A 16507-nucleotide genomic window follows, 5' to 3' on the forward strand; every position below is an offset into this window, starting at 1 on the left:
TAATCTCGTATGAATCACTGAACATTGTGACTCTTGATTTAAAGGCTTCTAAAATGTATGGTTTCATTCTTTTTTTTTCATCCAGTCAACCACTGTTCGTTTATTTTTCACAGTACGCTGGCTCTGTGTTTTCAGGATGAGTCAAGCATGGCCCCTGTCCTTATTGAGTTCGTGGTAGAGCAGCGGAGGCAATATGTTAACAGCTAATTACAGGACAGTATAATGAGTGATGCAAGAGCTACGAACAAGGAGCTGTGAGGGGAAGGAGTCACCCCAGGTTGAGGTTGCTGAACATTTCCTGTTCTGAGCCTAACAAGTAGCTTGTGGGCAGATTCCACAGATAGAAGATGAGAATGAAAAGTTAGTCAGGAGTGAGATCAAAATTGCATTAAAAGCTATGCTGAAGAGTTTGGACTTTGCTTGTAGGCAGCAGGTAGCCTACAGGTAGTGCAAGTATGACAGATTTGCATTTTCAAGAGACGGCTCTAGTGGGAATGTAGGGCTGGTGCAGAGGCAGTGAGACCTCTCAGGAGAGGCTTCATGAAAGATTCAGTGAGGGCAGAATCATTGCACACACTTTTCATAACGATAGATTGGTGAATGGGGCAGAGAATGATGCCCTGTTTCTGTGTCATGGATGACAAGGACTTGGAGAGGAAGATGAGAGAGAGAGTAGCCCAGATGACCTCTGGGTTTCTGTTTCAGGTTAGAGGTGTTAGCCACTGAGGTAAAACATACAGATGGTGGAGAGGCAGGTTGATGGGCAAAGGCTTCTCTACTTTGGGCATGCTGTGTTTTCATTTTCTATCACCTATTACATTAAATATTAACTCTTTCTTTGACTTTTATAACTTTTTATTTGAGATGCAACCTATTTCTTGGCCTTCTCACCCTATTGCTTGTGTTTACCCCACAGTTTGCTAAGTTTGACTATCCGCTACTTTCAGACAAAATAAATTTTTTTCTCTGCCCCTTTGCACACAATTTTCTTTCCCTGGCTTACATACCTCCCTTCTATCTCTTCTGGTAGAAAATTATCTGTTCTTAAAGGCTCTTCTTGGAAGTCCTACTTAATCCTTGTGAATGTTTGCAATTTTGGCAGCACTTTCTTTGTACTTATATAAGTATAAACAGTTATCATTCTGCCTTTTATAGTGCAACTAGTTGTGTGTTTCTGTTATCGCCATATTGGAGCTTATTCATATTTATTTTCTGAATGCCTAGGGTATTATTTTGAACAAAATATAAGTGTTTATTGGCTTGAAAGGAGCTAAAAGAAGATTGAACTTGGTTTGGGGGGGTGTTTAATGTTATCTAGAGGCATTTTTTGGGTTCTGAACCCTTTAATCTTCCTCTGTACTTTTGTTAATTCAGTAAGGGTTGTTTTGGTAGAAGTGAAAGAATAGTTGAAATTATCAATGACTTGAAGAAGGGACGCCCCCTCTCCTCCCCGAGACTGGTTTGTACCTTTTACTTTGAAAGATCACAGTTTTTACTTATCTATAGGCAGTTTTATTTTTCTACCCTTCTAATTTCTTTCAGAACCCTGTTGAAGTTTTAGCTAATTAACATAGCTTAAATGTCTTATACTTTATTTCATACATCAAAATTAACTCAAGGGAACAAAAGTAGCCCTGAAGGCTCCTGTGAGCTATTGGAGGAGGGTTGAAATTCAAAGTCTTTTAGCCAATAAACAAGAAAAGAGATGGCTGTTAACATGGCCTTTTTGTGGTACAATGAGAGTAGAATTTAAAAAAATCAGAACTATATTGGGAAGGAACAAGGTTATAGAATATAATTGTGTTACCTAAGTTGGCATTAAAAAAGACATTTCACGGCCGGGTGCGGTGGCTCACGCCTGTAATCCCAGCACTTTGGGAGGCCGAGGCGGGCGTATCATGAGGTCAGGAGATCGAGACCATCCTGGCTAACACGGTGAAACCCTGTCTCTACTAAAAAATACAAAAAAAATTAGCCGGGCGTGGTGGCGGGTGCCTGTATTCCTGGCTACTTGGGAGGCTGAGGCAGGAGAATGGTGCGAACATGGGAGGCGGAGCTTGCAGTGAGGCGAGATCACGCCACTGCACTCCAGCCTGGGCGACAGAGTGAGACTCCGTCTCAAAAAAAAAAAAAAGACATTTCACAAAGCTAGTACCTGAGATACTAAAGTAATTGTTGCGCTGATACAACAAATGAAAGTAAGTTACAACGTATTCTACAGTGTTCATATTGTGTGCTAGTGTGGCTCTATATAATGACAGTTGATGGCTTGGTTCATTAAGCTTATCAATTTAATTTTCAGCATCTTTAGAGCATTTAGAGAAGCACACCTAAATTTGGAAAGTCTATAAAAACCTTTTTTATACTCTTAATTTTAATATATAAATATTTTTACACACCATTGAAAATATGTCCGGTTTTGTGGAATGTTAAACTTGCAGAATTAATAGAGTGGGAATTTCTTCTTTATAAATTACTTGAAATATTTAATTTAGCACCATTCCCATGGAAGTTCCTTCCTGTATCTACGATGAAGGTGTGTCTTTATAGCCTAGCACAGATTTACAGACTAAAGAAAGTAAGCAAACCTAAGCTCTCTAATGCTGCAAGCTTGGAGATTTTCTATATGAGAGGGACCCCTAAAGTCTGAGAAAGGGGGGAATGGGAGGGTTTTGTATCTGTGACAAAAGGTAAAGTTAGCAAGACATGGGCTTAAACCCTACATTAGAATCATCTTCATTCCAAGTTGTTCCAATTAAACTTCCTTACAGAAATATAACTGATTTAGTACTGAAAAAGAAAATGAGGACACAGGATTTATTTTACAGGATAACTTGAAAGCTAATTTTACTGGTTGCTGGTATTCCTTCAAGAGGTGGGAGACCTTTTCAAATAGCACCCTCCTATCCTCCCCCTTGGTGAGAATCATCTGCTATGGTGAGTCAGTCACTGATAGGAGTAAGTTAAATCTCTTAGGTGAGTTAGGGTTAAAAAAAATAGTTTCAGCTTTCTTTTTTTCTACAGGATTGCCAAGCCATATTTACTTTCTGAAATAAAAGGAATCATTGAAAACCTCACTTGATTTTAGTTTAATCAATATCAAATAACTGTATTGGAGTATTTTAAAAGAAGACGTAGGTACAAACAACTTATAAAAGTGAATAACTTGCAAGTTGCAATTGCCTTTTTTGATGGAAGCATGATGTTCTTATACAATGTTCTTTTCACATTTCTTACTTCTCTGGCATTTATTATAAGGAACAAAGCATTTCTGGAACGCTCATTTTAATTTCAAAGCCCAGGCTATTCTATGGAAAACATTTGGTGCATGGAGGATCTGAACAATAGAGGAGGAATGTGCAGTGGGAAGCATCATGAATTGCAGCACTTAAAATACATTCCGAGGGAACACTTCAGACAATGATACTTATTCTTTGTTTTAAACAAAGATTTTAAACTAGTAGTTATAATTTGTCTTAATCTGGACAAATACCTTTCAACTCTCAATATATAAATTAGACTGTCAAGAGTGAGATATTTGCCTTTTGGAATTTGTGAAAACCCATGTAATAAATCAGGCTTATTATTATTCTTATATAATCCATGGTGAAGACACATGATCTTATTTAGCTGCTTGTAAAGCATATGGAGTGAGCTTTGCTAACTGTCACATTTAGCATGGGGGGCCCCAAGAGCAAGATAAACTTAGATCCAGAGAGAATACCTTTGTTAAAGATTCCCATAACCAATTTTCTGCACCTACATGGGGAACAAACTAGAAAATATACATGAAATGCCAACAAATATTTGTGTCATACATATAATGCATTTTACAAAATACTTTACCTTATTTGACCTTCCCCAGTCTTGTAGGATAACAATGATTGTTTTTATTTTCTAAGAGAGGAAACAAAGGCCTGCCACAAGACATTCCACTCTGGGTGATGAACATGGAAATAAAGCAAATTAGAATGAAACAGAGGATCTATTGGGTAAGGGGAGGAGGGTAGGAGGGCAGATGAAAATGATTTTCATCCACATATTTCCCCCATAACTTATTAAGTTTTTTTTTTAGTTCATCGATAAAAACTGGGTCCAGATATCCAAGTAAACAAGCATCGAATGCTCCATAAACAAACAACAACCAAAATCTCTAGGGGCTACTGAGCAGGAAGCATTTTGTAGTTTGCTGTCAAAGATGTAATGCATGATTATTATGAGCCTCCACTGTTTCATGACATGCAGCAGCTTAGCTTTCAATAGGAGTTTCAGGTCTTCTATTTTAAATATTAGATACAAGTTGTTTTTTTCCTTTCTCTCATTCCTCTACGATGGTGATTTTAAAGCTTTGTTTATAAAAATTTAATCCAAAACTTGTAATTGTGATCCAAGATTTAATTAAGAAATGGGTGTTTTTTGTTTTTTTTTTTTTTGAGATAGAGTTTTGCCCTTGTTGCCCAGGCAGGAGTGCAATGGCATGATCTCGGCTCACCACAACCTCTGGCTCCCGGGTTCAAACGATTCTCCTGCCTCAGCCTCCTGAGTAGCTGGGATTACAGGCATGCGCCACCATGCTCGGCTAATTTTGTATTTTTAGTAGAGATGGGGTTTATCCATGTTGGTCAGGTTGGTCTTGAACTCCTGACCTCAGGTGATCCACCTATCTCGGCCTCCCAAAGTGCTGGGATTACGGGTATGAGCCACTGCCCCTGGCCAGAAATGGGTGCTTTTTAATAATGTAATTCAGTATGATGTTTTTGTTTCCAAATACAGAAGCTTAATTTTTGTCTTCAAATAATGTTCTTATTATGAGTTTGTTCTTGTATTTGTTAAGATTCATTTCTTTCTTTTTTTTCTCAAGCTTTATTAAATTAAAATTGGCAAATAAAATTTATATATATTTATGGTGTACCCTGTGATGTTTTGATATATGTATACATTGTAAAATGATTAAATCAAGCTAATTAACACATTTCTCACTTCATATACTTGCGGTGAGGAGTTTGTTCAAGTTTTACTACTGGAAGAATGCTCTAGAAGGCTGTGTATGTGTGTATTGTTTTAATTACAGAAACTTCATATAAAAAATACAGAACTTTGATAAAACAGTCAAAAATGAGAGTAGAAAATTATGTATCTCCAAAATATCAAATAATTATAAAATAAAATTTATACCACTTTTTAGCCAGCAATCTACATTAAGAGGGAGCCAAAAATAATTATAATTAAGTCAGTATTAGTCTATTTAGGCTGAGAATAGAGATAACTAATATTAGGAGAGGGAGAAACATTCTGAATCATATAGAACAGTGGTTGCCTCAGGGGACGAAGTCCAAATCCTTACTATGACCTACTTTCTTGCCCTTTGTAACCTCTCAGATCTGTCTTCTACCCTTTCCCCTAACTCATTTGGCCTCTCAAACAGGTCTCACTCAAAGTCCCCTATCAAGAGGCCTTTCCTGACCACCCCGATCCCCACTCTCTCTCACTCTATTCCCTCCCCCAACTTTATTTTTCCGCAAAACATTTACTGAACCTTGCATTTTTTATTTGTTTATATGTTTATTGTATGCTGCCGATATTAAGAATGTAAACTCCATGAAAGCATGAAATGCATTTCTTTTCCATCATCCAGAACAATGTAAAAAATAGGTGTTCAGTAAATATTTAACATAGAAATGATTTGATGACCGGGGTAGTTGAAGAGAGGACATTTTAATGTCTGTATTTTGAAATTCAGTCGCTAAGACTGTCACTTCCTTCCTTCCTTCCTATTTTTAGTTGGGAACTCCACGGTGGCTGCTGTTGCTGTTCTTGGTGCCATGACTTGACTTTTGTAGGTGTACCGACAGCACTGGAAATGAGTCATGTTACTATGAAATACAGTTGACCTTTGAACAACACTGGTTTGAACTATGCAGGTTCACTTTTAATCGGATTTTTTTTCAATAAAATTACATCAAGTGTGCCTGCCTCTCCTGCCTTCCCTTCCACCTCCTCCATCTCTTCTGCCTCTTAAACCCCCAAGGCAGCAAGACCAACCCTCCTCTTCTTCCTCTTCCTAGGAATATGAATATGATGAGGATGAAGACCTTTTTGATGATCCACTTCTACTTGTTGATTTATTTAATTATGTTTTCTCTTCCTTATGATTTTCTTAATAACAACACTATCGTCTCTCTAGCTCATCTTATTGTAGGAATATAGTTATATAGTACATAGAGATACAAAATCTGTGTTAATTGACTATTTATGTTATCAGGCTTCTGGTCAACAGTAGGCTATTCGTAGTTATGTTTTTGAGGAGTTCAAAGTTATACTCAGATTTTCAACTGCACGGTGGGTTGGCACCCCTAACCCTTGAGTTGCTCAAGGGTCAACTGTACTGTCTTTTGTTTTGGTCTGTAATATCCCAGGACTGTGTTCTCCTTAACAATTTGTCAATTTAGTACTTTGTATTTTTCCAATTTTAGGTTACCACACTTGTAAACTGTCCCCAGAACCCTTCCAGCAGGAAAAAAGGACGTTCGAAAAGAGCCAGTGTCCTTCTGGCTTCTGTGGAGGAAGCAACTTGGAATTTATTAGACAAGGGAGAGAAGATTGCCCAGGAAGCTACAGTTTTAAAGGATGAGCTTACGGCTTCACTTGAGGAAGTTCGCAAAGAAAGTGAGTACTCCAGTCCTGGTCAGGAGCAAACTGCATATCTTTAGGGTGTTAGTCACCAAATTAGATTTGTGAGTGTTTTGTTTTTGTTGGCTCCAGTTTTTTAGTCTTTTGCAGAGCTGTGAGGCGCTAGCTGTGGGAGGCAGAGTGGCTCATTAGACAGCTCCAAGGCTCAGTCCCACTCCAGGCTCTTCTTTTTAGTTGCTCGGTCCCCCCAGGCATTCCTCTTCCTCCCCCGCCTTGCCATAGCTTTTCCATAATAAACAAAGAGAAGAGTACCCTTTTTTGGTCTTAGAATATAGTGAGAAATGACTAATGAAGCTGAAGATTTATTTGTCTATACATAAATAAATTATGAAGTTCCTTGTAAACAGTTGGGAAATAGAAGTTTCAGACCTGACCATCTCAGAAGTACATTTTTAACTTTGCAAATTTCTGGAGGTTTAGATTTCCTAAACTTTTTAAAAAATGCTTTGCATAAAATATGCATGAGCCAAGTTGCTGCTTTGTTAGTATTACATAATAAAAGCATATATTTCATCTTTTTGAGATCTTTACTTATGATAATACAGCAATTTTCTAATGAATATAAGTCTCAACTGTAGGATAGTTTTAAAATAATTGCTGAATATTCTTTGGTTAGTGGAATGATTTCATATATATCAGCTTTCTGCAAGTATCTATTTTGGGAGGAAAAGGAAAGTTAAATTTTCTTGTTCAGCTTTGTAAAAGAGACTTGGGATTTTTAAATATTTTTCTCCCTCAACCCCCCAACATAAATTTAAGAAAATCAGGAAGCCTTTGCTAATTAAATAATTAAAATGAATATACTAGTAACAATAAGCTTTATGTCACATGTATGATATAGAGGATTTTAAAAAAATTTTTGGCTGAGCGCGGTGGCCCATGCCTGTAATCCCAGCACTTTGGGAGGCCAAGGCAGGTGGATCACCTGAGGTCAGGAGTTCAAGACCAGTCTGGCCAACATGGTGAAACCCCATCTCTACTAAAAACACAAAAATTAGCTGGGTGTGGTGGCAGGCGCCTGTAAACTTGGGAGTCTGAAGCAGGAGAATTGCTTGAACTTGGGAGGCAGAGGTTGCAGTGAGCTGAGATCGCGCCATTGCACTCCAGCCTGGGGGACAAGAGTGAGACTTCGTCTCAAAAAAAAAAATTTTATATTTATGTGAATTTGTTTTTAAAATAAATTTTATTGTGTATATTTAAGGTATACAACATGATGTTATGAAATACATATAAATAGTAAAATGGTTACTATAATAAAGTAAATTGACATATTCATAATCTCACAGTTACCCATTTTTTTTGTGTGTGTAGCAAGAGCATCTAAATCTACTCACTTAGTAAAAATCCTGAATACAGCATTATTAACTATAGTCTTCATGTTGTGTACTAGATTTCTAGAGCTCATTCTTCATAACCACAACTTTGTATCCTTTGATCTGCACTGGCCCATTTCCTCACTCCTGCCCCCCAGCCCCTGGTAGATACTGTTTTATTCTCTGTCTCTGTCTGTATGACTTTCTTAAACAAAGATTCTACATGTAAGTGAGATCCTGCAATAGTTTTCTTTCTATGTCTAGCTTATTTCACTTAGCGTGGTGTTCTCCAATTTCATCCATGTTGTGACAAATGGCAGGATCTCCTTTTTTCCTTTGTATATATAGACCAATTTCTTTATCGATTCATCTATTGATGGATGCTTAGGTTGTTTTCATCTCTTGACTATTGTGAATAATGATACAGTGAATATGGGAGTGCAGACATCTTTATGAAGTGGTGATTTCCTTTACTTCAGTGTTATACCCAGAAGAGGGATTGCTAGCTCTTAATGGTAGTTCTATTTCTAATTTCTTTAGGAACCTCCATACTGTTTTCCAAAATGGCTACACTTTGTTATATATGTTATCTACAATTTATGTTTTATAGGTATTCTTCAGACAATAAATAGAAAACATAATGTGCAAGATAATTTGAAATATATTTGTTGTTTTTCCCTGCTCCCTTCCAACTGAGACCCTCTCTTTGTCCTTGTTCTTGATCATCATCTTAGTCACCAAGCCAGTGTAGACTCTTCCTTTCATTCCACCCTCTCTTCCAATTAATGTCTAAGTTCAATGGACTTCTAAAAACTTTTCTAAAACTTTTATTTTAGGTTCAGGGTACATATGCAGGTTTGTCATATTGGTGTCATGGGGGTTTGGTGTACATATTCTTTCATCAGTCAGGTTCAGTGAATTTTTTCTCCTTGTTGTCTCTCAGATCTGTTCCTTCTTCTCTATTCCTAACATTGCTTCATGAATTCAGGATTATTGCATTAGCCTTCCTCCATAGTAAAATCAAATAGATCTTTTAAAAATGAAAATATGCTCATTTTACTTCTCTGCTTAAAATCATTTTTAGTAGCTGTTGGAGGATCAGGGGACTATCTTTTTCAATAAAGTTCAAACTTTTAAACCTACCTCCCAAAGCATTTCATGATTTGGCTTCTACCATTATCTTGCACCTCTTTCCTGTGACTGCTCCTCCCTCATATGTTCCTCCAAACAGGAACTCGCAGTTTCTTGAATGTTCCATGTTGCTTCATGCCTCTGTGCATGTGTTAGCAGTTACAGTCATACCTTACTTAACAATGGGGACATATTCTGAGAAGTGCATCCATATGCCATTTTGTCATTGTGTGAACATCATAGAGTGTACTTACACAAACTTAGATGGCATAGTCTACAACACACCTAAGCATCCTAGGCTACAAACTTGTACAGCATGTTACTATACTGAATGCTGCAGGCAATTATTAATATAACATAGCGGTAAGTATTTGTATATCTAAACATAGAAAAGGCACAGTAAAAATGTGGTATAAAAAATTAAAAAATGGTACACCTGTGTAGGGCACATACCATGAATGGAACTTGCAGGACTGGAAGTTGCTCTGAGTGAGTCAGGGAGTGGTGAATGCCTAGGACATTACTGTATATCACTGTAGACTTTATAAATACTGTACACTTAGGCTACCCTAAATTTATTTAAAAATATTTTTCCTTCTTCAATAATAAGTTAGCCGTAGCTTACTGCAACTTTTTAACTTTATAAACTTAAAAAATTTTTAACTTTTTGACTCTTTTGTGGTAATACTTAGATTAAAACACATTGTACAGCTGCACAATAATATTTTCTTTTTTATGTCCTTATTCTATAAGTTTTTTTCTATTTTACATTTTTAATTTTTTTTTTACCATTTAAAGTTTTTTTTACTAAAATCTAAGACACAAATACACACATTAGCCTAGGCCTACACAGAATCAGGGCTATCAATATCACTGCCTTCCACTTTCATATCTTGTCCCACTGAAAGGTCTTCAGGGGCAATAACACGCATGGGAATTTTCATCTCCTGTGATAACAATGCCTTCTTCTGGAAGTGTTACCAAAACCCACAGGCGTTGCACTACAATGTTACTATGGCTATGAGGTCACTAGGCAATAGGAGTTTTTCGACTCTACTGTATTCCTATGGGACCACCATCATGTACGCATCTGTTGTTGACCAAAATGTTGTTATGCAAAACATGACCATATTCCCGTCACTTGGATTGCCTTTCTAATTCAGCCAGTTCTTGCTCATGTAGCAAAGCTGAGCCCAGGTCATCTTTTCCAGGAAGTGTTTACTGACCCCGGATGCTGATTTAGATGACTGTCTTCCGTGTCCTTACAGACTCTGAACACCTCTCGTTCATGACACTAACCACCCCATACAGTAAACATTGATGTACTTGTTTAGTAAATTGTGACTGTTAGTTAATTTACTGAGCGTGGCAGGTACCAGGTGTTATTTGATTACCAATGCCTGACACATCACAGACACCTGTTAAACGTTTGTTAAATAAATTTAAAAGTTGAAGCATCCTTTTGTCACTTTATATTATAAAATTTTATATAGTCTTATCTTTGCTTTTAAGGAAAATTAACTCTCATAAGTATAGTTTCTCTGTTGATTCTTTGGTAAGGGATATGAGCCCTATCCTGACATTGTTTCTGTAGGCAAATGTGATCTATTTGACAACATAGTTTCCATAAACTGTCTGATAATAAGTGTGTAAGACATCAGTCATTCTCAGAAGGGAACAATAATTGCCATGAGATGGTATTTGCCTTTGTTTTTAAGTAAGTTAATCTTTTTAGCTCAAAAAAAAAGATGTTATTTTAAAGAGAAGTTCTCAAAGAGAAGTCTTGATTTTAGGATTATGCTGTACAGGATATATCCTTCACTGTGTTCTATTATAATGTGTGAAATACCTCTACATGTCATATGCTGTATACACAACAGATTCATTTGGTTAAAGATCACCAAGTGCTTTACTATGTGATTTATTTGACAAACTGCCAAAATGAGCTACTGCCAGTGACTTCAGTGTGGGAGGAAAGCAATGCAATGGCACATCGTTCTGGAATTTGGGGAACAGCCAATGATTATCCTGTGGATAGTAGGGATAGTGACAGTGAGAGCATTGTTTCCAAAAGCTTGGAAGGAATTTTAAGCTCAGTGGTGGGGTTGGAGTATAAGGAGAATGGATTCTGATCCAATAAACTCTACAAAATACTGGAAACAAATTTTAAGTAGTTTCCTGCCTTCAGTTTTTTTTTTTTAGAGGTATTTGTCCAGTGGCGTAAGGTGAAGGACTAATGAAGAGCAACTAATAAGGTTAAAGTATTTGGAAAAGTGAAAATATATTGAGAGTACAGATAGCTTTATTATATATTTATTGACTTATTTTTAAGAATTTTGAGACCAATTTAGAAAACTTTTCCTTCCAATAAAGACATACTATAATTTATATAGCCTTACTACAAGATTCTGTTTTATTGCTTTCAGTGGCTTTATTTACAGACTTGAAGTGATAAATAATGTGGGCATTTTGGTTACCTAAAGAACTTGCCCATGAAAGGTGAAACATGGGTAGTATAAGGGAGAGATGGTGAAAGGAAAGGTAGTATGTGGGTAGAAGTGTAGAGATTCAGCAGAGGTGGTTCACATTGTAAGTAATTACTTAAAGTTACTCATGATCTTATAGCTTACTCCTACACTACCAATACAATGGCAAAGTATTAAATTTGACATTTTCTTTAAATAGTTTTAGAATATTCGTATAGCAGTTACCCAGGAATTAGTTAAGAGTTATTTATAATGTCTAGATTACATGTTTTGCCTGTAGCATATATACTACCTTTATATAGTTTCTATTACCCTAAAATCTCTAGACATTGCTTCTAAGCCGGGGGTCCCCAACCCTGGGTCGTGGACCGGTACTGGTCCATGGCTTATTGGGAACCAGGCCGTACAGCAGGAGGTGAGTGACAGGCAAGTGAGCATTACTGCCTAAGCTCCACCTCCAGACAGATCAGCTGCGGCATTAGATTCTCATAGGAGTGTGAGCCCTATTGTGAACAGCGCATGTGAGGGATCTAGTTTGCGTGCTCTTTATGAGACTAACGCCTGATGATGTGAAGTGGAATGGTTTCATCCTGAAACCATCCCCATTCCCCCCACCCACCATCTGTGGAAAAATTATATTCCATGAAACCAGTTTCTGGTGCCAAAATGGTTGGAGACAACTGTTCTAAGCCACACAAGTGGTTATTTTTAATGGTTTAAATGGTTTATTGAAGAATAACATGTATACAGGAAGGTGCACACATTATCTCTAACAAAATACATATCCACATAGTGAACACACTCATGTAATCTCCACCCACATCTAGAAATAGAATATTATTAGAACCCTAAGAGGGCCCCTTGTCCCCCCTACCAGCTACTACTCTCTCACTATCCTGACTTCTAACACCATAGGTTAGTTTTGCCTCTTTTTGAACTTTAAATACTGAGACTATACAGTATGTTGTATTTTGTGTCTGATTTCTTTTGCTTAATGTTGTATGTCTGTGAGAGCTCACCATGTTCATTCATTCATTGATAATAGACCATAATTTATCTATCCATTCTATTGCTGATGAACATTTGAATTATTTCTGGTTTTTTCTTTAATGAGCATTGCTATTATATACCCATTTGTGCATTACTTTCAGTGCGTTAATGTAGACATTCTTTTGGACTAATACCTAGGAATGAAATTTCTGGGTCATAAGGTATACATATGCCCAGCTTTAGTAGATATTACCAAACAGCTTTCCAAAGTGAATTTTCTAATATGAGTTCCAACTGCTCCACATTCTTGTGAACTTGGTGTTAGCAAGTGTCAGTGTTTTTAATTCAAATGTATGTAGTGGTATTATATTGTAGTTTTAATTTGTATTTCTGTGATAACTTTTTATATGTTCTAGATATGAGTCCTTTTGTTAGTTGTAGGTATTACAAATATCTTCTCCCTTTCATAATATTAACCATTTTTTAATATTCAGAAGTTCTTAATTTAAATAAATTCCAAATTATTATTTTGTTCCTTTATGGGTAGAGAATTTTATGTTCTGTTAAAAAAAACTTTGTTAACATAACTACTTCAAAGTCAAGAAGCTATTTTCTTATGTTACTATCTGGAAGCTTTATTGTTTTACAATCTACCTGGGAATAAATTTTTATGAATTGTGTGAGTTAGAGGTCATGTTTTTTTTAAAATACAGAAATTTAATTGCTCCAGTACCATTTATAAGCATTTAGATGTTTAGTTTTTCCAGTACCACTTATTGAAAAAACTATTTTTTTCTTTTGAATTACTCTTTCACCTTTGTTGAAAACCAGTTGACCATATATGTATGGGTCTACTTAGGTGCTCTTATATGAATATGAATCTTTGATTTATATATCTATTCTTACACCAATGCCACAATAGTCCTAATTACTGTACCTCATAGTAATTGAAATACAAATTATTTTGATTAGGTTATTCTAGGTGCCTTGAACCTCATAGAAATTTTAGAATTAGCTTGTCAATTTTTACAAAAAAGTCCACTGAGATTTTGGTTAGGACTAGATTAGATCTATGGATCAATTTGTGCTGAACTGACATTTTAACAGTGATGAGTCTTCTGATTAAAAACATGGTATATATCTCTACATTTATTTTGGATACAAATCTTGCACATATTTTATTAAATTTGTCCCCAAGTATTTCATGTCTTCTGATATTTTAAATGGTACTTTATAACATTTAATTTAAATATATCACAATAATTCTTTCTGTCCTCTCCAGTCTATTTTAAAATCCATCCAGTGAACTTTTTTTTTACTTTAGTTCCTGAATTTTCATTTGTTTTTTGAAAATAGTTTCCATTCCTGAAATTTCCTATCTTTTCATCCATTAGGACTAGTCTCTATTAAAATCTATTTATGATAGTTGCATTACACCCTTTATTTGCTGACTACAACTGGGTTTTGTTTCTGTTGACTGATTTTTCTTTTACTATGGGTGACATTTTCCTGTTTCTTCATATGATAGTAAGTTTTGGTTATATACTTGACAGTATAGAAAATAGACTATAAGTATTTTGGATTCTCGTTTGGGTAAAATGGTAGAGATGGAAAAAGAAAGAGATGTTTTGGATTCTTTTATTTTCCTTGGAAGAGTGTTGAGTTTTATTTCAGCAGGTGGTTAAATTACTGATGAATAACCAGGAGTTTGTGTAGCCTTTTTAACAGGTTGATTTGGTTTTTATTCTTACAGAGAATTCTTAGTCCTGGGACATAGTCTTTTATTCTATAGTGTGGCCTTGGTGGAGGAGTTTCAGTGGACAGTTTGATGTGTTTACAAAACCCATCTAACTTGCAGGATTCAAACTTTAAACTCTGTTGTTTCTGAAATGAAATGGGCAGCAATTGAAATCACAGCACAGATTTTTATTTTTATTTTTTTTCCTTATGAGTTTTGCTTTCTATTGGGTTCTTCAGCATCTCCCCAATTTTAGAAAAATTGATGTGTACCTTCAGGGCTCCCCAGTCTGTAGTTTTCTCTTTTATGAGATTTTTTTACCTTCAGTTTTTACTCATTCTGTCCTTTCCCAGACTCTGTCCTGTGACATCTTAAGTCAGTAAGATAGTAGCTTTCTACTTGAGTTCTAACTGCCCTATGCTGTCCCACTGGAGAGTGTACTTACAGGAAATGCCATATAAATGTAACTCTCAACCAGTATGGTTTCTAGTATTTCAAGAGTCAAATTCTCTCCAGTTTCTTTTTTGCTTTCTGTCCTTATCAGGTGCCTTGAAATAGTTGTTTTGGGAGGAGCCAAGATAGCTGACTACAGGGATCAGGAAGAGCTTCTCCCACCAAGAGACCACACTGTCAAAATCAGCACATTCTGAACAGTACTTCGGAAGGAAGGCATTGAAAGTGGTTGGAAGGAGAATGCAGATCCTGGGCTGAAGGGGGAGGAAGTTGGGAACCCTGCATGGGGTTGCCAAGCACCAGGACTCAGTTAAATAGGCATAGAGTGGCCTGCTCTCACCAGGGACCTCAGGATTCCTAGGTGCAGGAGACCCCATGATCCCCATAGATGTTTGAACTGTCAAGGAGAGCTGTTTGGAGAGCTGGCAAAGACAGGAATCCAGCCTGCATGGAACCCAGAAGGTTTGGAACAAGAATGATCACAGTGGCACATGGCCAGGGATGCCCATCCCCCAAGGCTTGCCATACTCCTCTAGGTGGTTTTGGCCTTTCTTGACTGTCAGATCTAGACAGAACAGGGCTATCTAACTGTAGGGTGGAACCAGTCTGATGAGTGCTCCTCTGTCTGCCCAGCCTCTCCCAAGGTCTCTGTCTGGCTGCATCCACTTGCAGTACAGCCTCAGACGCCCAGCTGATATGCTTTCCTGTAGCCACCACCATAACTCTTTGACTGGTAGATCCAATATAACTGTCAGATAACTTTTGCAGATGGGCCCTCACCAGTGTGCACCCCCTCACAGCTTCCCCCCACCACTTGGCTGGTGTGCATTCACCTGCAGCCTCGTCCTATAAACCTTGCCACTGCCACCCTGGTGCCACTGGAGCACATGTGCATGCACAGCCCCCACTGCCCTACCACTGCCCTGTTGCTGCAGGTGCGCACATGTGAGCATGAACCCCACTGACACTACCCTGATGAAGGGCTTTTGCCAGCACCCTCCATCAGAGTGTTGTTGCCAGTGGACCGGGAAAATCTTGGTCCTTCCAGTGTAGCAGGTGCTTAACCTCGAGGGGCCAGAGAACAAAGCTGTGGGCTTGGTCCCAGCCCCCACAGGGTTAGAGCATGCAGCACAGAAGTGATGAGCTGAATCTTGACCTTCTGAAATCATCTAGAAACGAAGCCAGTTGACCAAATCCAACTTATACCACAGTCAAACCTCCAAGGGCATCAAAGAATATAAAAGCAAAAAGCTCGATCCAAAGGAGAGCAACCTCAAAGATTAAGGGAACATCAACCCACACAGATGAGAAAGAACCAGTGTAAGAACTCTGGCCACTCTAAAAGCCAGTGTATTCTTACCTCCAAATGACTGCACTAGCTCACCAGCAGTGGTTTTTAACCAGACTGAAATGGCTGAAATGACAGCATAGAATTCAGAATTTGGATGGCAAGAAAGATTATCAAGATTTGGGAGAAAGTTGAAACCCAATCCAAGGAATCTAAGGAATCCAGTCAAATGATTCAAGAGCTGAAAGATAAAAGCCATTTTAAGAAAGAACCAAACTGATCTGATAGAGCTGAAAGACTCACCAAAAGAATTTTATAATATAACTGGAAGTATTAAAAGCAGAATAGATCAAGCTGAGGAAGGAATCTCAGAGCTTGAAGGCTGGTTCTTTGAATCAAATCAGTCAGATAAAAATAA

General features: G+C 37.3%; 1 protein-coding gene across 1 annotated transcript in view; it reads left to right on the forward strand.

Annotated features, from left to right (window-relative positions):
- Window positions 1-16507, forward strand: part of CTNNA3 (catenin alpha 3) — a 1821585-nt gene that overhangs the window by 140059 nt on the left and 1665019 nt on the right. Inside the window, exon 3 of the mRNA XM_054522537.2 lies at window positions 6474-6666. Within this exon, the coding sequence (XP_054378512.1) occupies window positions 6474-6666 (193 nt within the window). The remainder of the gene's footprint in view (window positions 1-6473; window positions 6667-16507) is intronic.

The sequence above is a fragment of the Pongo abelii genome, chromosome 8, assembly GCF_028885655.2.
Source record: "Pongo abelii isolate AG06213 chromosome 8, NHGRI_mPonAbe1-v2.0_pri, whole genome shotgun sequence".
In the NCBI taxonomy this organism is placed as follows: domain Eukaryota; kingdom Metazoa; phylum Chordata; class Mammalia; order Primates; family Hominidae; genus Pongo; species Pongo abelii.